Source organism: Psammomys obesus, unplaced genomic scaffold (assembly GCF_907164565.1).
Source record: "Psammomys obesus unplaced genomic scaffold, mPsaObe1.curated_primary_1811, whole genome shotgun sequence".
NCBI classification, from domain to species: Eukaryota; Metazoa; Chordata; class Mammalia; order Rodentia; family Muridae; genus Psammomys; species Psammomys obesus.
The window spans coordinates 15,685,992-15,710,285 of NW_026585504.1; the positions used below are offsets into that span (position 1 = coordinate 15,685,992).

Here is a 24,294-nt window from a genome sequence, read left to right on the forward strand (position 1 = left end):
CAAAGGCATAGAGATCAGAAAGGACAGATGCCTCTGACACACAACCAAGAGCCTTATGTGTTTGTAGAGTGGGGAGGATGCGGTTCAGTAGCAGACTACTAGAAAAGACACAGTGGTGAGGTATGGAGAGTGTTCTGTAAGCACTGATTCTCAGAATACTCACAGTTTTGAAGGGCTAGGAGCTATTTGGGGCCTAAATTGTAGATCTAGGGGCCGGGGACAAGAAGGGCAGTTTAGTTGGGAGGGAGCATGGCCAGCATTCAGTGCCTATCTCTAGTGGATGCTCCCCAACTAGGAACTGCAGAGATTCAGGGGTGACCAGATGGCCCAGGAGAGCTTGGGCTCATACTAAAACTGACACAGAAGTTCTGGGGTAATGTCAGGACCCCAACAAGAGCTAGAGCTGTCAACTCTAGGAGGTAGGACCAGCCTTTGCAAAGAGAAAGGATTGGAGCAGGGACTGAAGGCCACGCCAAGGCCACCCAAGCAAGGAGAATCTGGCCTTGTTTCTGATTGTCCTCCATTGTTTTACATCCTTTTATTGACACAAAACTTGTCTAAAAGTTGTGTAATTAGAAATTTGGCTCTGGGAGAAATTTAAGCGTGCCCCCCCTTATTAAAAATAGACTGCCAAATTTGCTTCCTCCAGTCCCCCACCTTGTAATTTACCTGAGCCAGGGAGCAACTGTGGACCCTAGCTGTCATTTCCTGGCAGCTCTTTCTTTGGCCCAAATGAGGACCACAGTTTCCACAGACGGGAAGCTCCTGATTGGATGGACGGGGCTCCTTCCTTCCTGACCCTCCCTTTGTTCCTGGAACATGGAGCCAGGAATGCCAAGCTGGAATCTTCTGAAGGGCACATACCCTTTTCCCAGCTCCCAAAGCTTTAAAATCAGCTCCCAAAGCTGATTATATCTCTTGTTTGTTTCATGCCAATAAAAGTTCCACTGGGGGGGGGGGGTCTTAAAAAGTCGGCATGTTGATAAATAGGGCTGAAGAGGTGGCTCAGTGGTAAAGTGTACAGCTGTGGCTCTTGCAGAGAACCCACACTCAGCTCCCAGCCCCCACATGGCGGCTCACAGCTGTCTGTAACTCCAGTTCCAAGGGGATCCGACACGGCCTTCTCACTGCATGGGCGCCAGGAATGCACGTGGTGCGTATATGTTCATGCAGGCTGAGCACTCAGACACATAAAATACGTCTAAAATCAACTCAACGAATAAAAAAGGGACATCTTGAGCACCAAAGGAAGGTGTTGCTCTGCAATCTCTGCAGCCCCCACACATGTGTGCATGCTCACATATATAAAATACATCTCTTACAAGTGCGCAGTTTGGAGAGTTGTAGCAAATCTGTTCACACATACAGAGTTCCAGCGCCCCTAGGAAGTCCCTCTTTGTTCCAGTCACTCAGGGATCAGTCCCAGCCCCACCCCTGCTGTAGGCAGCACTGGCGTGACACCTAACCTTGCTTGTTGCAGAATTTTATGTACAAAAACTGCTCAGTATATCCTCTTTAGTGACTGGCTTCAAGTTTTTGTTTTTTCACTACGGCCGATAGATAACACTTTGGACACTTTGTAGGTGCTAAGATGGCTCTAAATGCCTCATATGTTAGGACTGAGGCCGTAAAACATATGTGGGTGCTGTTGTGGGCTCCATTTTACAAAAAAAGGTAACAGAGATCTGTCACTTGTGCAAAGTCACACAACTGCTGTGATGAGGGCAGGATTAGATTCTAAACCCACACTGTCCACTACAGTGTATGCAGCTGTGAAGAAGATGGTCCCTGTGGTTAAAGAACGGATAAGCCAAAGAGGGGGTGCTGGAGTGGTGGCTCAGCAGTTAGGAGCACATACCGCTCTCCTGGAGTCCTTGAGTTCTGCATTTCCAGCACCTACCTTGGGCAGCTCAAAAGCCTGAAGTCCAGCTCCGAGGGTCCTGACACCCTTTTCTGGCCTCCACAGGCACCTGCATATATGCGGCATTCACTCACACAGACACACACAAAAATTCAATTCCACTCTGGAACAGAGGCAGAGACAGGCAGATCTCTGTGAGTTCCAGGCCAGCCAGGACTGCATGAGACTGTTTCTCAAGAACTAAAATAAAATAAGGTTCCATGAGAGATCTGCCCCAGGGGAATAAAGCAAAAAGTGACCAAGCAGGCAGAACGCCTTATATCTTCCTCTTGCCTCCATCCAAGCTCACAGGCACACACATGTACATCTACCACACAGACACACATGCATGCACACACACACACACATTGTTGCTATAGCCTGGATGATCTTTGACTATGCCAGTTACAAATACTGTATGATTCGTTCATATGCAGTACCTACAGTAGTCAGATTCATAAACCTAGAAAGGATAATACTGTTCCCAGATATTGGGGAGATGGAAGATGCCGCATCCAGCACGGCTCCAGAAATGGACCTGAATGAGGTAGTGAGTGAATGAAGAAAAAAACATAGGAAACTGGGACTGGGTGGTCTGGGCTCTTAGCTGGACAAAGCACAGCACCCTGGAAGCTCGGTGTTTATCATATACAATGGAACAAAGAGGTGGAATTACTGTGTAGAGCTGAACAAGGAGATGGGGCTACTCCATACAGATAAACAAGGAGATGGCTTACACAGACAGCTGGAGCAAGGGAGTGGGATTAGAGTCTCAGGAGCATTCTCTGTAGAGAGCAGTCTTCAGGCTGTAAGCATCGCCTGGGAGAGAAGCTGAGGTGGACATATTCTGAACATACTGTGAGCACTTGCGTTTCTCTCTCATCCAAGGAAAGGTTTGCTTTGCCTCTGAACCTTAGCCCAGGGAGAAGGCCTTGCCATTCCTCTGTGGGTCTAAGGCTCTGGGGTCTTTGACATGGCCAGCTTATGTCAAAGCACACGTTCTCTCAGGACTTCACTCATTCAGGGCTTCCTGTTCCCCACAGAGGCAGTAGAGGCTTGTCTAATAGGAAGATTAAAAAAGTTTAGGAAGTGCGTCCTGGTGGTGGTTGTACAAAAGTCAGAGCGTATTAAATACCAGTGAGTTCAGATTATACCAGTGATAATCCTGTGCTCTCTCCTGAGGTGTTCAGTGACTTCTGCTCTTGATTGTGTCGCCTGGTGTGTGACAAGCAATCCTTTATACCTGTTCAGTGACACAAAGCTACAGCCCCACCTACCTGCACTTCTTGATTCTCATTGTTACTTTAAAAAGACAAAACACAGACAGGGGCATTCTTCCAGAGATATATAATGGCTTCGCGTGGACTGAACTTTCATAGCAGCTCTGTTCCCAGTAGCAGGATATCACCACAGCACTGGAAGCTGCTCACTGCCCTTCTCTTTTTTAATGTCTTTCTCCCTCTCCCTCTATCCTTCTCCCTGTCCCTCTCCTTGTCTCTCTCCCTGTCCCTCTCCCTGTCCCTCGCCTTCTCTGTCTCTGCTACATCTCCGGCCCAGAATCTCATTGTTCATATTTTTAATCTAAGGTAATAGTTTAACACATATCATGTCACCGACCAAGGTGGCCTGAGAGGCAGAGCCACTGTGTCTGCAAAGCCACGCCAACACGAGCAGTACTGCGCTTTCAACTTATCAACAAGGATGACAAGCTTCCTTTGGCACAGAGAGGAAGATGTGTTCAGAAGTATTAAAATGTGGGGGAAATGGGTTATCAGTTGTGGTTTCTGGCTACTGATTAAAGAAGTAGGTTCTGGTGACTTTAAGAAGAAAAGGAACCTTTTTAAAGCAGCGGTTCTCAGCCTTCCTAAATGCTGAGACACTTTGATATAGTTTCTCATGTTGTGGTGACCCCAACCATTGAATTATTTTGTTGTACTTCATAACTGTCATTCTGTTGCTGTTATGAATTATAATGTAAATATCTGTGTTTTCCGGGGGTCTTAAGAGACCCTTGTCAAAGGGTTATGACCCACAGTTTGAGAACTACTGCTTTAAAGTAGCAGGGCCATTCACAGAATTAATGGGGATGTTGGAAAGCTAAGCTCAGGAAAGAACTGAATACATGGATACATCTTCCTTCATGAATACATTCACCTCCATAAGAAGAGTTCCCTCCTATTGTCACGTCATTCCTTTGAGGCTCAACCCTCCACTCTGGTAGAAAGATAACAGTGTGTAAGTCTAGATGACTTACTTGTGTCCCAGCCTGCAAAGAAAAGGGACACCTGAGGCCCATGGAGGACCCTCCCCTCCAAGCAGAAAGGGAGTTCAGAACAGTGACTCATTCTCTCAGTACGCTGCTGCTCATAGCATTTTCTCTGAATGTTTCTGAGGCTTCATAGATGATCTCTCTCTCTCTCTCTCTCTCTCACACACACACACACACACACACACACACACACACACACACACACCACCATGAAAAGCAACTTCCAGATAGGTCCCTCTGTCAGTGAGTCCCAGCCACCCTGCTGCCACCTGAATGACAGGTATTTATCTGCTGAGGTTCAGCTACTGTGACCTGTAGTTTGGGGCTGTCTGTCAGTCCAGATGACAGTGGTTCTTGATACCTTGTCAGACAAGTTTGTCTGGCCTTTGAGTGACAGAACTCAGGGAAAATTTTGATTCTGTCTTTACATACTACTATGTCACCCATTCAGCAAATCTTGGTTCTTGCTCCAATCCAAACCGGTTGTTGAAGGAAATGAGAATCAAGTCTGGCCCATATCCTGAGCACTCCTTCTGCCCTCCTTGTCCCCAAGAAATCAGGAGTTCTGTAGCCAGATACACTAGAGAATTGGAAGTCTCCATTGTGTCCGATGGCATAAGTACCAGGTGGGGAGGAAGGGAGGGAAGGCCGTGGAGGGACACATGAGGGCTTCTGTGCATCTGAATCGGATTTGGGTTTTTGGTTTGTGTGTGTTTTGTTTGAAATGGGGACTGGTACATCCCAGGCTGGCCTGAAACCAGCGATGTAGCCGAAAGTGATCTTGGATTTCTGATCTTGCAACTCGCTCCCAGGAGAATAGCACCAAATACATCTGCTTTGTGCATGCTGGGCACAGAACCCAGAACTTCAGGAATGTTAGATAAGCATTCTGCCAGCTGAGCTGCATTCCTAACCACACATTTCCTAATTTTTGTTATTATTAAACCACATAGCTGGCAGGGCATGGTGGCACACGTCTTTAATCCCACTCAGCACTGTGGAGGCAGAGGCAGGCAGATTTCTGTGAGTTCAAGGCCATCAAACGTGAGATAGTGAGACCTATTTCAAAACCAACCAAACAAAAACAAACCCTTTATTAACTCTAGTCTGCTTGTATATCTTCTGCGCCCCTTTCACTCCTGTTATACAAAGGGGTGAAAACTTTAGCCCACAAGCCTCTTTATTTTTCCTAAAAGAGCATTCTCTCCCTCCCCCCCAAAAAAAAGCATTCTCCCCTAGGTACTTCTTCATCTGCCTTAGGACCCCATGCTCCATCTCCTGCCAGCACCCTAGATTTATACCAACAGTTTGGGCTTTTGCTGCAGAATATATCCATAGGATACTGAGCATTGCCTGGTATTTAACATTTTATGTTTTCAAGACTTATTTATTTTTGTTGTATATGTATGCATGTTGCTTGTATGTAAGTCTGTGCATCATTGTATATGCCCATAGAAGCCAGAAGAGGATGTCAGATCTTCTAGAACTGGAGTTATAGGCAGTTATTAGGTGCCACATGGGTGCTAGGAACCAAGCTCAGATCCTCTGGAAGAGCAGCCAGTTCTCTTAACCGTTGAGCCATCTCTCTAGCAACCCCAAAGGTGGTGGTGGTGGTGGTGGTTGCATGTTTGTAGAGATTCCGATGTTGACAGGTGAAGATCTAGTTTACTCTTTTTGCTGTCTGGCATTTTGTTATCTGAATAAACCGAGCTTGATTTTTAAAACTATCAGCATTAAGCAAGGCACAGTGTTAAAATTATATGTTAGCTAGCTCAGCACAGTATTATTTTTTAGATTTTAACATGAGTTTGAAAATATTAGAAATGGAAAGGAATGAGGAAAACAAGTTGGGAAGGCAGCAGGAGGTAACTACTGTGCTACAGTGGGCTAAATGGAGACTGCGGCTCTGCAGCTGAGCAGCCTGAGATTAAAATAACCTTTGGTACCGGCCTCCTTGCGTGCCTCTCCTGGGAACGTGCTTCCTTGGGGGAGATGGCTGAAAGTCTTGACCTCAACAAGAGTGTTTACTTAACTGCTTGATTTGGAACAGATTGGTAGGTGGCCAACACACTCAGTGGGATTTGTTGTAGCCCTGGCCATTTTAAAAAAGAAATTGGCAAATGACCATATTCTGTGTGACAGATTTTTAAAATACTTTTTAAACACATTTAAGCTATAAATAGTCCCGTGATAAATATCAATCACAACCTTTCCTAGACAACCCTTGACCTCCACAGCACTCTATAAACTTGGGCTAAAAGAAATTCCTCCGTTCCCATGCTTGCCAAACCCTGAAAACTGCAGGTGGCCTCCAAGTTCTCTTCCTTCTTCATCTCAGATGTTTTCTGAAAAGAGGGACCTGACCAGAGAGGGAGCCTTTAACCCACAGTCTTCAGTGTTGGGGCTGGAGGTCGGTTTTGCCACTGATCCAAAGGCTGGGTGAAGTCAGAGTCCTGAGTGCCAAGTGAATTTGTCTGTGTGGTGCTGCATCACACTGGCCGCCCCATTCTGTTCCCTTCCATGGAAGGGTGCCAGGTCCCCAGGGTTAACTCTACGTCCATCCCAGGGCACCTCGTCTGAAAATTACTCCCAGGTCATAGGTCTGCTGCCTCAGATTCAGCCCTGTTTAACAGCCACGCCCTCCACGGTGGTCAGTGCACTAACAGACCCTTCTCTCCACCCAGGATATGACTTCTGCCAGGTCCTACAGTGGTTTGCTGAGCGGGTTGACCGGATCATCCTGCTCTTTGATGCTCACAAATTGGACATCTCAGATGAGTTCTCAGAGGCGATCAAGGCCTTCCGCGGCCAGGATGACAAAATCCGAGTGGTACTGAACAAGGCCGACCAAGTGGACACACAGCAGCTGATGCGAGTCTATGGGGCCCTCATGTGGTCTCTGGGCAAGGTCATCAACACACCTGAGGTACTTCGAGTCTACATTGGCTCCTTTTGGGCACAGCCTCTGCAGAACACCGACAACCGCCGGCTCTTCGAGGCTGAGGCACAGGACCTTTTCAGAGACATCCAGAGCCTGCCCCAGAAGGCTGCTGTGCGTAAACTCAACGACCTCATCAAGCGAGCCAGGCTGGCCAAAGTAAGCAGGAGATGACTGAGTCGGTCACTGGGGCTGGGACTGGATTGCACTGTAGGTTGGGGTAGCTCTATCCCAGAAGGTTTGGGGAGGGAATGTGATTGGTGGACAGCTTTAATCCCAGCACTTAGGCAGCAGAGGCAAGTGGATCTTTGTGAGTGTCAAGGCCAGCCTTGTCTTCATGAGAGTTTCAGGCCAGCCAGGGCTACACAGTGAGACCCTGTCCAAAAAAAAAAAAAAAATCGCCATACTCTTGCTGCACTTTTAATCCCAGCATTCAGGAGGCAGAGGCAGGAGGATCTCTATGAGTTTGAGACCAACCAGGGCCACACAGAGACCTTCTCTATAAATAAAGGAACAAATAAAAATAAACAACCAAAAAAAAAAAAAAAATCAGGAATCACTGCTTCTGTCCCAGCCTGTGACCTCAGGCAGACAGCTGGGCTTCAAAGCCTGTTTTTTAATCTGAAACCTGGAGCCTACCAGAGCCTTTCACGCAGTGCTTACGTGGATTCTCTGTGACACCGTGCTGAACATAGCAGCTGGGACATGGGGAAGGGTCAGTCAGTGCACCAGCTGAAAGAAAGCTAATATGTTAGCATTATGTTGGGATGCTGAGATCTCAATTTCCCCAGTGTAGAAAAGCTGGCATTCTAGCCAGAGCCTGTGGGATGCTGGGAAGCCACCACTAGTCACTGTTCACTTAGGGCCAGAACCCAGAACTGCCTAGAAGCTGGGAGATGGGGTGGCAGTTACTAGAGCGTGTCAGATCCCTCCATCCTCATTCTGGCCTGTAGCCCATACTGTAACTCACTGTGGGCCCTATAACAAAGTCACCTGAGGCTCGTGATTGAGCCGCCTAGCAGCCCCTGGAATATGTGCCCATGGTGTGTACGTGTGAGCACGTAAGTGAATATGTGACGGTCTGTTGAGCCCCACAGGTGGCAGAGTCAATACTGTAATGTCTATGAAGAGCAAAGCAGATCGCTCCTCTAAAAGTATAGGGTCAGGAGGAGTTCCTTATAGATCTGTGTATGTTTTATGTAGTTGTCCTGTACTTCTGGAAGCACCCTGGAGCCCTTTGCCAGAATGAGGGTCTGACCTGGTTGATCCGAGAGTTTTAACCAATGGAGTTTCCAGACCCTGCCCCATAGCTGTTGACTCAGGAGGGTATGTGGCCATAGATCTGTATGGACACACATGAGGGCATGCGCTTCTCAGGTGTCATTATCATCAGCTGAGATCCAGGGGCTGTACTGACTTCCTGATTTTTCAGAGACAAAGTGACCTCTTCAGACTCCCCCAAACCATTAGGTGAGAAGCTAGGACTGAAACACACTCCCCCAGCTGTTAGTCTAGCCCTCTGCTCTGGGCCCAGGACTCCAGCTGGCACCAGTACGCAGGCTGCTCCACACCCATTGGAGCTTGGTCAGAAAGTAGAGTCAACTCCCTTCTCTTGCTATTCTGCTGGAAAAAAAAAAAAAAAAAAAAAAAAAGCAGGGAAAATCAGCCCCACAATCCTGACTTCCAGTCTGGCCTGGGTGCACTGGGTTAGCCTCCGGAGTGTTCTACATCTGTGGCTCATTTAGACGACACAGGTAGGGCGTGCCCAGGCCAGAGCTGAAGAGTACGTCTGGGGGGGGCACTCAGGGCACCCTTGTTATAGCGTGAGGAACTGAACTGACCAAGGAATGGGTACTTGCCCATATGGAACTCAGAATGGTTCCTAGGTGCTTGTCCAAGGGAAGCAGGGATGGCTCCCCAGACAGCCAGGGGCCTTTCAGCACCTCATTTCTCCTCAGTAGCTATCTTCCTGCTGCTGCCAAGTGTGCATGCTCCTGTGTCTGAAGAGACCTGCCCTGGACGCCCACTGCCCCATACTCACAGTGCACAACCTCTTGGTTCCCTTTCTTACAGCCCAGGGCATGCACTTTCTTCCCTGTGTCGCCAAGCTTACTTGAGTCTGCCAGGTGCTATGAGACCCCCACTCTCTCTCCTTTCTCCCTGGTATAAGCTTATTTCCTCTCAGAACTCTGTGCCACTTTGTTCTAGCCCTGCAAGGCAGTTGCTCTAACTAGTTTGTGAAACCACTTCTCTGCAGCTCTCCTGAAAGGCCCACTACCATGGGCCTAATACCCGGTGACAAGAAGTCTTTCTAGTTTTGCCTGTTCAATGACCCTTTGGCACGTGGTATTTCTCTTTTTAGCCATTATAAATGAATTTAACCTTTAGGGAATCTATATAAAGTCTAAATTATCTTTTTGTTGTGTTTTTTGTTTGTTTGTTTGTTTGTTTGTTTGTTTTTGAGACAGGGTTTATCCGTATAGCTCTGGCTGTCTTAGAACTCATTCTATAGTCCAGACTAGCCTTGAACTCAAGGGATTTGCCTGCCTCTGCCTTCCAAGCACTGGGATCAAAGGTGCACCACCACCACCCAGCTAGCCTAAGTCATTTCCTGGTCAAAGCTCCTGTAGAGTTTGCAAATTCACAGACTTTAATGTCTGTGGGCATTTTAAGCTTACCAGTTAGGCCAGTGACTCCAAACGCGGCTATATTCAGCCATAAAAAGAGAGAGAGGCAGAGGGAGAGAGAGAGAAATATGAGAATGAATATGAGTGTGAATAGGGAGCTGGGTGAAAATGCCAAGTACCACAGCATGGCAGTGTTCCCTGCCATTCCTAAGTGCTGACCCTTGGAGCAGACCATCATGGCCTAGGTTAGTGTGGCACAAAATGCCTCTGTTCTAACGCTGAATAATGAAAACCCTTGTGCAGATGTGGGGGGCAGATGCTCAAACTTGCTGAGCTTACTTATGGGAAAAGAAACAGCATATTCTTCTCTTCCTAAGAATAGTATCTGGTTTGTTCCTTTTCACAGAGGAAAATGTTTAAGGCACAACTGCTTCCATCACCAGCTCCCCAGTGCCATTTGCACGTGGTCTGTCGCAATCCCAGAGCAGAGCATCAGGACAGGAAGCTGCCTGGGCTGGATAAGAAGCAGAACTGAACGCAGTGGCCTCAGGCCCTAGCATGGCACATGCTAAGTGGGTGCTCTACGGAGCTGTGCCCTTAGCCATCCAGCTGCAAGTTCACGTTCCACTTGTGAGCTTTGTCGTTTATTGTTCTTAAAGCAGCAAGGAGTAGGCTGGGGATGTAGCTCAGCAGTAGGGCAGCTTGCTAGTGTGCTCAAGGCCCTGGCTTCTGTTCCCAAAGGGAAGGAAAAGTCCACACGGAGGACTACACTAAGGGCTGGGAAAATCATGGACCAGATAGGATGTGTAAGTTTCCTGTGGCTGCTCTACCAGAGGCCAAATGGCAAACCAGAAGCCCAAAGTCAAGGTATTAGTAGATCCATACATCCTCTGAGGGCTCCAAGTGTCTGTGCTCCTCTCCTGGCCTCCTTGGTGCTCTGTGGCCTAGAGGGCTTTTTATTTGTTTGGATTGGTTTGGTTTTTGTTTTTGTTTTTTCAAGATAGAATTTCTTTGTGTAGCCTTGGCTGTCCTGGAACTCGCTCTGTAGACCAGGCTGGCCTCGAACTCACAGAAATCCACCTGCCTCTGCTTCCTGAGCACTGGGATCAAAGGCGTGCGTCACCACCACCTGGCTTGTGTTTTTATTTTAGTCACTCACTAAAATAATTAATAATGCAAACAAAAAGGCTGGAAATTAGGTAATTTCTCTGTCTTTTCTATTTGTGTGTTTTCAAAGCTGTCTTCTAAGGAACAAAAGACCTTCATGTGGTCTGGGTGAGCCTTCTCATCGCCTCACCTTCTGTCAGGTAGAGAGGTAGCCTGCCAGAAGTCTGTTTGCTCTCTCTTCAATGCCAGTCAAAGCTTACTGTGTGATTCTTCAGAGTAAGCTATTTTAGGAAAGTCCAAATACAAGTTTTGGAAGTAGAATTTAGTTTTATTCTTTTATAAACTTGTGCGGATCTCAAACTTCCTTATGGGATACATGAACAAAAGCCAAAAAGTGAGGCAAATTTACTGCCAGACCCCATCCTGCACAAGGTTGGGAAAGCACCGCCCCCCATTTGGAAATCTTCACTCAACAAGAAAACAAAGCAGCTTTTGAGGAAGGAGTGGGTGAGCATGAGGGAAGAGAGCTCAGTGACTTTCAGGGGTCACTAGAGTTCTGTGGAATTTAGTTCGCTCTTCAAAGACATATTTTCCTCTCGGTCACATGTAGTGTGCAGAGCCTGGCTTTCCTGTTTGCAGGGTCAAGTTCCTTTTAGGAGAAGTTGGGCATTTTGTAGCTCATCGGGCAGATAGAGGCTGAAGTATGCGGTGTGTGGTGATGAGCCCTTTAATGCTTATCCACTGCAAGGCTTTAAAAATAGCTCCATCACTGCCTGGGCTTTGTGGAGGTCTGTGCTCAAGCCTATATATGGAAACCTGTCTCTCTGAAGGCTGACCTCAGATGCCTCTAAAGGCCCCTTTAAGTCCTCTCTAAGGCTGTTGGAATCACGTGTCTTATTGGTACCAGCTTTGATCTGAAGGAACCCTTGCTCAGCAGGACTTGGCTGCTTCTCTCAATCTTCCGTTTTCACCTTTTGGGTCTCTGGTTTACTATTAAATTTGGTTAGCAGGGGCAGGTGACAGATAGGCCTCACTGGGTAGCTCAGGCTGGCCTCAACCCATGGTAGTCTTCCTGTCTCAGTTTCCTAAGGGCCGAGTTTACGGACATGAGTTACCATGCTCGGCATTAACTGAAAGGGAAAAGAGGGGGGTATTACCGTAAACCCACAAACAACAGCCCCAGTCTGAGCAGAGTGTTTCAGACAGTTTGCTGTCACCGTGTGCTGTGACATCATGCAGAGCGCAAAGTACACGTGCTGTGTTCGCAGAACCAAAGTTGCCATGAAGTCACACAGTATTAACACAGGGGCAAGTGAAAAGCACCTCGAATTCGTTACACGTTTGATTTCGAGTTAATTCTTGGTTGTCATGTATTCACACAGCGTTAACTGTTGTCAGTTTTTTAAATAGCCCCTACATTCAGTGAAGCAACCACCATTTGAGAAACTGGTCCTGACGCAACAGTCATGCAGCCTAACGCGTGTATTTTCAGATGGCCTCTGAACACTGCATGCACTTGCATTGCTGTTCAAATTCTGTTGACCCCACCCAACATGCACGTACACTCAGCGGCTCTCAGCCGAGCGGTGGGATGAATCCACTCACTGTCTCCAATGTCCTTCTTCTCCAATATTCTAATTAAGTCTGTTTTCCTTCGAGACATTTCCAACTCTGCCTAGTTGTTTAATTTTTAAAACCATCGGTCTATTATTCATCCTTTCCTCCTCTAGTTATTTATTTGGCTTCTGTTAATTTCAAATTCTATAAAGAAAACCTTTGTAGTCAACACAACTTACTGATCTGAAGTTTGAAGTAAGCGGAAAAAGTGAGGGAAGCATGTGACCCAGGCCAGACAGTACCCTCCTGGGAAGATTGCTCCCCCTTAGGGGTTTGGGGAGCTTCCCTTTCATGTATCTGGGTTTCCTCCCCCGAGAGAGCTGTTCCTCCTGCCTGATCCCAGGCAACTGGTCTCAAACAGAAAACCCTCAGTGCCACGGTGAAGCTCTCAGCACTCTGCCCATTGAAGTGCTGCGCCCATGATCACTCTGACTTCATTGCTCACAGGACACCGCTCCTGTGTAGGTAAATGAGTCAGCCTCTAGTTTCACTTCCTGGTGCTCTCAGGCACAGGTGAGACTCTCTCTGCCTTTTCTGGTTAGTCACAGTGGAGATCTTTCCTGCTAGGGGTCTGCTTGCTTCCTGCCCAGATAACAGAACCATTCCTGTGAGGGTACAGTCAGTTGCCCTTTCTTGGGGGGTACACTTGAAGACATGATCTCTAGGGACATTCTCTGTGCGGCTTTGCCTCACCCCACCTGGTTCTCGGTCAAGTATTGCACCGTTCACCGGGATTCCAACTTCTCTGACCCTGGAGAACCATCATTAGTGCTAGCACTAGGTCAGCAGAGCCTCACTGGGAATCCTCCCGTGGCTCCAATGCCTGCTGAGCGAGGCCTGGATGCAGCCCACCTCTCCCGTCCCTGGACCGTGTGCATGATACCACCCCAGATCCACACCCACCTCATTAGCACCCTCATCTCGCTGTACTCACACATCTCCTACTGTTCTTCACGGGACCCAGCTCAGACCTGTGCTCCCCCTAACCCAGCCTTCGATGTTGGGGTTCTCTGTGCTCACCCTCCCTGTGTGGTCTCAGCATATCTGGTTCCTCTGGCCCTTCCTCAAGTCCAGCTCTCAGATTACCTGTTCCAGACCAGCTCTCTAGAAGCACGTTCTAGCTGCCCTTAGGAGGTTGGGCTCTTGGGTTCTCACCTTTGTTTGTGGTTACGAATCAGAGTGCCCCATGGGAATGGGGTCTCGTTCATCTCCTCCCTCGAGGAGTGTGTTGTGTGTTGACCTGACATATCCCCCTTAGGTACATGCCTACATCATCAGCTACCTGAAGAAGGAAATGCCAAATGTATTTGGAAAAGAAAACAAGAAGCGAGAACTCATCTCCAGGCTTCCAGAAATCTACGTTTACCTGCAGCGAGAGTACCAGATTTCTGCGGGGGACTTCCCTGAGGTCAAGGCCATGCAGGTACTGGGAGCCCCATCACAGTGTCATGAGGAGGTGGTGGGAGCTCTGGTTCCATCTGCACAGAGCCACGGTACTCTCTGCAAAGCAGATGACATGAACTTGGGTGCCTGCAGCCACCAGCTGTGTGGTCACAGGAAGAGATAGCCATGGCATCCCTGGCTGTTTGTTTTCTCGTCTCTAGGAGAGATGTGGGTTCCCAGAGTATGTCTACAAGGAGAATGACTCTGCAGCTGCAGAAGGGGAACTTGTTGGGGTCCTGCAGGCCAAGGAAGATTGAAGGATATATGGCCCATCTATGTGGGGGTGTCGTGTCTAGTCTGGGAGTCACTGTCCTCTGGGGATATGAATCCGTGCGGTCATAAGAAGCCGAAGTCTAGATTTGTATGTAAATCACCTTTCAAATTTGGTCTTAATTTTTCAAAAACTGCTAGGTAGACTAAATATAGATTTTACCCTGAGACCAGCTGTTATAACATAAACAGACTCTGAACCTGTAGATATTTGTGAAAATTATTCCAGGCCTGTGTGGGTCAGAGGACACCAGGTCCCCAGAGCTGGGTCAAGGGACAATCCCTGCGGAAGGAGTTAGGGAAGCCAGAGTCTCAGGAGCAGCCACAGCCCATTTAGCTGTATACTGGGTGAGTCTAAGCCTATGTTGAAAATCCCATGGTCAGGACCCACACTTGGTATCTTCAGTGAGCCCAGGCAGAGCAGGAGCCCCAGCCTGAGAGATGCTATGTCCGTTTGTGTTCATTTAGTCATTCATCCAGGAAATGTTAGTTACCGGGACCAAGCATTGTTCTAGTCTCTAGAATACACCAATGGGCAGACATTTAAGATAAGAGTAAGAATAGTTGAGTCTTTGCCCCAGTGACATACCCCTTGCTACAACATGGATGCCGTGGGCTTCAGTGTAACTCCTGATTCCATCTGTGTGGTTCAGTGTGTCTTTGCAAGTCTATAACTCCATGAGCTCAATACCCATGTCATGCTCACTCTACTTTCCCTTCCTCTAGACAGCGGCTCCCAACCATAACATTACCTTGTTGTTACCTCATTAACTGCAGTTCTGCTACTGTTATGAATCGTAATGTAAATATCTGATACGCAGGTTGCCGGATATATGACTCCCAGAGGGGTTGTGACTCCCAGGTTGAGACCTGCTGCTCTTCCACGTAGTAGGTGCTCAGTAAATACATGCTGAGCATGCTTCTTCCCCTGAGGCTGTTGAGGATCTACCATCTTCAGCAACGGGCATTCCGTTGACACCAGCTGTGTGGGGGTCAGATGTAGAGGATAAAGCTGGGAAATAACAGGAACTGGGCATATGTCAGGGTCGTGAGGAGGGTTCACCACAGCTGGTTTCAGGTCTATGTTCTCCCAGATGGTGGTGACATGCACCCTTAATTCCAGCACAGAGGCAGGATCTCTGTGAGTTCAAGGCCAGCCCAGTCTACACAGCAAGTCCCAGGACAGCCAGGGCTACACAGAGAAATTCTGTCTCAAAAGAGAGAGAGGGAGGGAGAGAGAGAGAGAGAGAGAGAGAGAGCGCGCCCTGGTCAGGGGTCTCACATCTGTTATACCAAGCCAAGCGTGTGTTTTAGTTCCCTTAGTGCCAGAACAGACTGCCTGTGTCTGCCTGTGTCTGCCTGTGTCCTGCTCCCAGGGAACCTGGCCTGTTACGGGATGACTGCCCTGCAGCTTGATAACACTAGAAATGCTGTACTGTAACTGCTCACTCAGTTGTTGCGATGTCATGACAGCAGAGGGCAGCAGAGCCATCCCCATGTGCCCTGCTCCCACACATTTGAAAACCAGCCTGGGGGGGGGAGCGTGTCTTCCACCCCTCCACACCCCTGCTGAGGTCTGTAAGGACCACAGGGACCATAGTGTAGGGTTTATTTCCTGTATGCTTTCTGGGCAGACGTAGCTGCTGCTTTCTAGTCGTTCCTGCACAATTGTGGCCGCTTGCCCCTTGTTTCTTCAAACACCTGCCATCAGAATCCCCCTCCTCTGCAGGCTGGTAGACATTTTTAGGCAGCTGTAATCCCCATGTGTCTGTTTGCCAGACAGGCACCCTCTGTGCTCAGGGCTCAGACTCATTCCCCAAGGCTGGGGTAGGTGTTCCTGCACCCAGGGGAATTCAGACTACTTACTCAGTAGCACTGGAATTTTTATGTAGGAAGGCCTGTAATCCCTCCTTCTCAACTGGCCCCTTTGTCCTCTCAGCTGTGACACTGTCAGCAGAAGTCCTGGGTACTGGCAGCACTGTTTGGTGCCGAGGGTGGAGGTGATGGCCTGATGGCTCTCATCAAGCAGTGAGCACGCAGGACTCAGAACCCAGAACTTACTTCAGAAAGCAGGCCGCTCGAGGGCTCGAGCTGGGCTGGAGCAGCACAGCAGTTAAGTAGCACAGTGCTGGCTGCTCGAAGGTTGTTGGGAGGGCCGTTGTGAAGACACAACAGCTGTCAGTGTTTGGCTCTGTTCCCCTGTAGTCTAAGTGCCGGGGCTCCCTTCCCAACGTGACCCCAGAATTCTTGCCCTACCACACACCCTGAGATCACAAATTTTGTTCTCCTACCCAAGAAATACACGTCAAGGTTCAGAGAAAGACCCTGCCCCAAAAGAATCAGCTGAGAATGTAGAGGAACATGTCTGACACCTGCCTCTGGCCTCCTTGTGTGCACAGGTATACACACACACACACACACACACACACACACACACACACACACACATTCTCAATGCTTCTGCATTTACTAGGGAAAAACATGGAAGACTAGTTTTCATTAGGTCTTTAAGTCTGCTGATGTTAAGCCCTAGGCAAATCTCCCAGTTCAAGGACAGAGAAAGTTCAACCCCAGTCTCATCTGTCACAGCAATGAATAAATAAGGTCCTCTCTGGGTGTCTGAGAAACCCAGGATTCTGAGTTTATATATTTTTGCAGGAAACCGCTTTCCTTAGCTTCAGACACCTGTGTGATATCCCTTCCCCCTTCTAATTGCTCAGTCTTCCCTTTCTACTGACTTTTTGTATTTCATGTTATCCTTTTCGCACAAGTCTTTTCTGAAAGCGCACACTGAACAGCTGGTGTCTTCTTCCTCCAGTGTGACCAAGGCTCCTTTAAAGCAGAGCCCATCCCTGGGCCTAGGGGGAAAATGTCTGATGCACAGCGAGCGATAGGGCGGTAATACAGGGTGGGTAGGCGATGGCTGCGTGAACGATGGATAAGTGGTGGGTGGGCGGATGGGTGAATACAAGTATGAATGTATGCGTAAGCAAAGAGAAACTGGGTAGACCGGGCTCTCTATCACTACCCAGATAGCCTCTGTGACCCTCCTCCCCAGCAGGTGGCTCCACCCCGGAAGGGCAGTGGCTGAGTTCTCCAACCCTTCCTAGAGCCCCTGGTCTACTGACCGGCCACTTCTCCAAAGAGATGGGGTGGGGAGCTCTTGTGACCTGCTGGCGATGCTCAGCCCTGCTGCCTACCTTTCAACTGGTGCTCATTTGCCCGTACTTTTGAAATAACTAGTCTACAGCCGTAAGATTCCCAGAGCCCCAACAGTGCCTTCTTGGAGAGCCTTCTGTGGGGTTTTCCTACAGGTTTCCAGTTTCGCAACCTTCTAGGTTCGTTCCTAAAAGGTTAAAGCTAAGGAGCATGTGCCCCAGGCTTCATCACTATTATTTTCAAATAATCCAAAGGCAAAGTTCTTTTTATCAGGAGCCAGGGGAATTGAGAGAGGGTGCTGCTGTGTAGACCAGAAAAGCCTCAAGCATGCAGCAACACTACAGTCTTCGCCCTCTGAGTGCCGGAACTATGGGTGTGTGGAACCATACACAGCCAGCTACAAGATTGTCAAATAATAAGTTTTTGGGGGGTTTGTTTTTTAATTTTTCTTTAGATATAGTCCCTGGGTTTTTAATAAAGCATAGAAAAGAGTTAGCGGTTGTGGGTCTTCGACAGTATGGTACTGTCCTTTTTCACTCTGGATTGTCGTGGAAGTGAGTGACGTTTGTGGTAGAGCCTTTCTGAGAACACAGTGCTCCAGGGCACTAGGTGCAGGTGAACGATTTCCACAGTCTTAAGGGGTCCCTGCAACTCTGGCAGGCACCAGAAAGAGCAGCTACCGTATGAACAGCCACATTTCAACCCTGAAGCTTGATTCTTGATCCTAAGCCCCTCTTGCATCTGGTGAGCTTGGACACGTAGCCCCAGCAAAGAGGTCTTCTGCTGGCACAGGGCGTGATGGGATATCTGTGTTAAGGGAGACCTAGTTTCCTCCAGCACCTCCTGCAGAGGACATAACTCCAAATCTGGTTTCCCCTCCTGTAGGAACAGCTTGAGAAATATGACTTCACCAAGTTCCACTCACTGAAGCCCAAGCTGATCGAGGCTGTGGACAACATGCTGACCAACAAGATCTCATCCCTGATGAGCCTCATCAGCCAGGAGGAGATGAACATGCCCACGCAGATGGTGCAGGGAGGTGCCTTTGATGGCACCACAGAGGGGCCCTTCAACCAGGGCTATGGGGAGGGGGCCAAGGAGGGTGCTGATGAGGAAGAGTGGGTTGTGGCTAAAGACAAGCCTGTCTATGATGAACTCTTTTATACCCTGTCACCCATCAATGGCAAGATATCTGGCGTCAACGCCAAGAAGGAGATGGTGACCTCCAAACTGCCCAACAGCGTCCTAGGCAAGATCTGGAAACTCGCTGACTGTGACTGCGACGGCATGCTGGATGAGGAGGAGTTTGCGCTGGCCAAGCACCTCATCAAGATCAAGCTGGACGGCTACGAGCTCCCTAACACCCTGCCGCCACACCTCGTGCCCCCCTCTCACAGGAAGTCCCTGCCAAAGGCTGACTGAGGGTGCATAGCCGGGGCGGGGGCGGGGGGGCGGCGCCTGGGCCTGAAGTCTGCTCTGCCACCGACTTGCTGGATGTCCTTGGCCAAGGCTCTGCCCTCTCCATGTCTCAGTTTCCTCATAGGTAGGTAGGTCAGGGAGGGCAGATCCTGGATGCTGGATGAGGTCCTTTTACCTCTGAAATCTCTAAATTTCTATCAAAATATTGAGAAGAGCAGTATCTAGATATGGAGATTAAAGTCTCAGAAGAAAAAGAAATTATCCAATGAAGAATGTAGGTGTGGACATAGGCTGGTGGACACAGGCTGGTGAGCTTGTGGAGTGAGCTGGAGACTCACTGGAGTCTTCAGGGCCTGTGCTGGACAGTTCATCACCGTGACCCTCTGTCCTTCAGAGGGCACCAAGAGGTATCAGAATTACCTAATTTATTTTTCTTACTGCGTTTCCTGTTACAGGGGAGGGAACAGAGCAGAGGGTTTCTGCTCTCTATAGACTGACACCAAAGAGAAGACTACCAGGTTTAAAAAAGGATATATCATGTCTGTGTGGGCCCATCCCTTCTGCAGTCCCCAGACAGCAGGCAGCCAGGTCAGGAGAACCTGCTGCCTGACCCTGCCACATTTTCCTCCCAGCAAAGCTGGATTTAGTTAGGAATTTGGAATTCATGACCTCTGTCAGCCCCTGGCCAGACCTCTTCCAAGATCATGTTGAAGTCTGAGGACTGCCTTCTCTTCCCAGTTCACCCAGTAGGTTGCAGCAGTCAGTTTTTCAGACTTGAGAAGAGACAGTTCCCATCTGTCACTAAGTGTGCCCTTCAATCATTGAATGTCCTCAAGGCTTTTTGGTAGGTGGCAGAATTTAAATTCAACAAAGCCATGGCTTGATTTGTGTGGAGTCCCAGAGCCTTTGGACCCAGGTAAAGACAGACCAGCCCCATCCTGAGCTATCAATTAAAGAGATCAGTATCTTGATGATTGATACTGTTGTTTGATTTTTAAAGGAAAAAATATGCATTTCATTATGTCTAATTGTGTTTTTCTCACAAGATGAAGCCTCTCTGCAGAAATCTTTTGTGTAACACTTTTTCTTCCAAGCTAGTGTGCTTCACATCAGGAGTGCCTATCTGGGCCCGGATTGAGCTGCATGCATACCTCCCCTGACTCTTCAGGGGTTTCCCAAGCCTGTAACTCTCTTTGACCCACTTAGTCAGGTTCAGGGTCTGCCTCCCATCACAGCACAGCAGTGACCGCATGGCCCAGCCATGACAGTACCTGAAATGAATGAATCTGAATAGTGCCCCTGAATCTTCAGAAAAAGATACTCTCATGCTTAATTGCCTGCCTCTGGCAACTTCAGGGTCAGAACTGATGATTTAAGGGAAAATGCTAAAAGCTCACACCTATTATTCCAGCACTTGGGAGGCAGATGCAGGAGGATTACCGTGAGTTTGAAGCCAGCCTGAACTACATTATTAGTGTGATGGCACTCTGCTTCAAAACCAGAAATAACATTTTTGTCACCATTCACACTCCCTATCTTACTTTCTAAATAATAGTTGTAAAGGAAACATGGTGTGCTTTTTACCCCGAGTGAGCAACATTTTGGTTATTTGGACACACAGAGGGAAATGTTTGGTCCTTGGGGCTGTAACTACATAGGCATTCCTGTGGTGTGAGGACCCTCGTGTCCAAGGGGGGGTGGTGCCTGGGAGGGCTGCCCTTCCTCCCATTTGTCTTGCTGCTTTCTCACTGCACCGTTGTCATATTATCTACATAAATATAAGCACAAACGTATGTCTCATGAGTCTGTCTCTAAAGTGTGTCCATGTGTTCTGTGTGGAGATGACCAAGTTGCTTCTGTACAGAACAGCTGTAGAGTTGTCCTGGACAGGGACAGCGGGCTGAGATTTGTGGGATCTCCTTCCCTGCTTCTCTCTGTCATCTGCCGGGATAAGCCTGGCAGCTGAGCCTACCCTGCCCTGACCTGGTGATGTCCTTGGGCAAAAAGCAACCAGAGCTCTACTTGCCGAATATTCTCCTGTTCATAAGTTTGCCAGAAAGAAAACCACCAGAGATGGTGATCAAATGAAAGATTGTATCTTCCCAGGACCAACGCACAGTTCCTAGACTGTTCAAAGCACTCCCTCCTGCCCGCTGCATCTGCTCACTTGGACTGTATTGCCCTACCCTCATGTGTTAGTTCTGTACGTGTCACAGAAATACTTGATAGAATTCAGTTTCGACGAGGGAAAGTTTAAATTGGCCAACTGAGAGAATTCAGCACAGAGGTCAGCAGTGGGCTAACTGCCGCATCACCGTGTGCAGAGGTCAGGCAGGAGGAGCACATGGCAAAGGAGGCCATTGCCCCTTGGCAGCCGAGAAGCGGAGACCCAAAGGCATGCCTCAGGGACCTGCTTGCTTATCCCCCCATCTTCATCTGTGGAGAAATCCAGAACCCTTATGACCCAGTCAACTCTCTGCTGACCGAGCCTTCAGTACATTCCATATCTAACCCCCCATATCAGATCACCCCAGTTCTCAAAGAAGCCACCTCAGAGTGTTGACAGACAAGAGGGAAGGGAGAAGTGTGTAGTCTGTGACTGTACACCTGCTGTGTGCTCTCAGTGAAGGAAGGGAGGTGAAGCCTCCCTTCAGCCAGCTCCCGCCATTCTCACCTTGCAGTGAAGACCTGCTGAGCCCAAGGAGAAAGAAGCCATGCTTAGACATGTGGACATAGCCTGGCTCTTGGGCTAGGCAGATGGCCAGGTACCATCACGTCATGCCCATCAGCAGGATCCCAGAACAGGTAGCCTGAGTTTAGTCAGGTATTCCAGGGCCCCATTCAAGAGGATGTCAGGTTACATAGTACTCAGCAACAGAAAATCACACAGTGCTTCTGTTTTTAAAAACTTTTATTTAAGAGTGTCAGTCCCCACTGGCTCAAGCTTCTTGTAACTGTGCCCGCTTTTCAAGAGGACGGTGCTCTCTCGGGTCTATTTTGAAAGGAGATGGAAGAGTCTAGAAAGGCATGCCTCTTCTTCATGCCATCCCTGTGGCCCCAATTCCTCCTGCAGCCTTTCTGGGGAAGAGAGTTCACAGTGAGTCACATCACTGGGGGGGGGGGGGGGGGGGGGCGGACCCTACCCAGGCTCACGACCCCACCTGGGGGAGCGTAGGAGCCCGGGGGGATGGACTGTGGAGGGGGGGCCTGCTGGGGGTGGGGGTGGGGGTGGGGCATCGCTGAGCACATCCCTGAGACGCAGACCTATCTCTCACACACCTCAAGTTCCTCTGCCTCTCAGGTCTACATCACCTGCAGCCGCCCTTGGACTTTTACCACTGTCACCCACAGATTCTTGTGATGATGCCAACCTGCACTGTCATTTGGCACAGCACAGTAATTTTTCACTCTTCTCCAGAGCCATGATGTCTGGGTAGAGTAGACCTCTCCCCTTTTTCCAAGATGGATCCTGATTAGCTTAAGCCAATCAGAGTAGTCCATTCATCCTAGTCACAGACACAAGTACAAAAATATATATGGGCCCCAATTCAGTTCTCAAGAGCCAGCACTTAGGAAGATGTCTGTATATTCCCTCCTGTCTAGAACTGTAATGTAAAGCAGCCTTGGTAAAATGCTATCAATAGCACCGAAATGAGGGGAGCAGGGGGGAGGCTGGGCTGACAGGGAGGAGGCATTTAGCAAGGCATAGAAAACCCAGATCTGCAGTGACATTTTTGGGATACTAGGTCAAACGGCACCTGAAGCCCTTTTCCTACTAGACTTTTTCAGCTATGGACCAATACACTCCATCTGAATGGTTTAATCTAGCTCAAATAGAAAGCTCAGTCTCTTGGCAAAGATTCCAGAGGCCATTGACCTTTCACAGGTACAATATGCAGTGGCTTTAGCTACCACTGAGCCAGGGAAAGGTGTGGGGAAGAGGGAGAGCAGTCCTTTAGTCCCATCCAACAACTCCTTTATTTTTAAGATTTGTTTAATTTTTTAAAGATTTATTTATTTATTATTTATCCAGTATTCTGTCTGCATGTGTGCCTCTAGGCCAGAAGAGGGCACCGGATCTCATTATAGATGCTTATGAGCCACGGTGTGGCTGCTGGGAATTGAACTCAGGACCTTTGGAAAAACAGACGGTGCTCTCAACCTCTGAGCCATCTCTCCAGCGCAGATGTTTTTATTTTTATTTTTTATGTGTACAGGTGCTTGCCTGTATGAATGTGCACTGCATGAGGACCTGGTGCCTGTAGAAGCCAGAAGAAGCCACCAGATCCCCTGAACTGGAGTTGCAGTATTGCATGTAGGTGCTGGAAACTGGAAGAGCAGCCAGTGCCCTTGACCACTGAGCCATCCCTCCAGCCCCACATCAAACAACTAAACAATCACTTCTGCTTAAACCTATCAACAAAGCATCATACAGTCCTATCTAACCTCAGACCTCACATCACACAAACCTGGAGGGGCTGAGATCAGAGTCCCTCAAACGCAGAAGGCTTTTCTAATGGAGCTTTCCCTAACAGATGAGACGGGGCACCTTTAGGGTGGTATGGCTGAAGGCTTCCCCTACAAAACAGGAAGTGGACCTGAAGGACTATGGAGCCTCCTTCAGAATCTTCTTTGGTCTGGAACACCAGGCAGCCTACTCAAGAGGGCAGTAGGCTCCTTCCTGTGCTACAGTCAGGAAGTGTGAGCACCTGCCCTGGGGGTTATATATGTAACTAAACTTGGGTCCCAGTCTCTGAGATGGCTGTGTGTGAATGTCCTGTTGGCTCTGAGAGGGTAGATAGCTATATTACCTCAGGGAGGTGTCCCTGTGGCCAGGTCTCTGAGAAGAGAGAGCAGGACCTCTGACACACAGCATCTGGGAGGGGCTTGTTGCTCACAGGGAAGCTGTGAGCCGGAGCTGCTTTCCCCGGTCCCCTCACCTGTCACCACTCATCTTTCACTGGTTTAAAGATGCTAAGCTGAGCTTGTGGCCCAGATCTGCTCAGGACCTGAGAAGCTGAGCCCAGGATGCTATGGCTCGATGTGGCTGTTCCCAGGGTGGGGCTGTCAGATTGCTCCTTCCATCATTCTAGGATGGGATGCAGAAGAGGAAGTGAGCCCACAGCTTCCAGCCAGAAATCTTCGCCATGGATACCTCAGCGTCCTGCAATGTTCTCGCCAGAGCCAACAAGACCCTCACCTGCCAACAGGGGAAGCGGCCAGGGGTAGAGGATGAAAGAGGAGGACCCCTTTCAATGAGTCTAGAGCATTCTCAAGCCACCCTGTCCTGTCTGGGCCCCGCCCTTTAGCAGGTGGGAGGACAATGCTGTCTGTGTGCTGACAGGCTGGCAAAGGGGAGGGCCATGCTGTGGCTCCAAACTGACCTTTCCAGCCGCCTTTCTCGCTCCCCAAGCTCTGCTATCTGGTATCTCCATCCAGCCGTGGGGCCTCCTAGTGAGGGACGCAGGCATCAACCACCAAGGTGAGCAAGCCCTATCTTCCTTCTGCCTGCCAAAGCTAAGCCAAAGAGCAGGGGCCAATGGCA

At 48.9% G+C, this 24,294-nt stretch overlaps 1 protein-coding gene across 1 annotated transcript in view; it reads left to right on the forward strand.

The window, feature by feature from the left end:
* Ehd4 (EH domain containing 4) overlaps nt 1-20,552 on the forward strand; it is a 63,301-nt gene extending 42,749 nt beyond the window's left edge. The window contains exons 4-6 of the mRNA XM_055592517.1: nt 6,854-7,266; nt 13,717-13,881; nt 18,216-20,552. Of these exons, the coding sequence (XP_055448492.1) occupies nt 6,854-7,266; nt 13,717-13,881; nt 18,216-18,752 (1,115 nt within the window). The 3' untranslated portion in view covers nt 18,753-20,552. The remainder of the gene's footprint in view (nt 1-6,853; nt 7,267-13,716; nt 13,882-18,215) is intronic.
* The last annotated feature ends 3,742 nt before the right edge of the window (nt 20,553-24,294 follow it).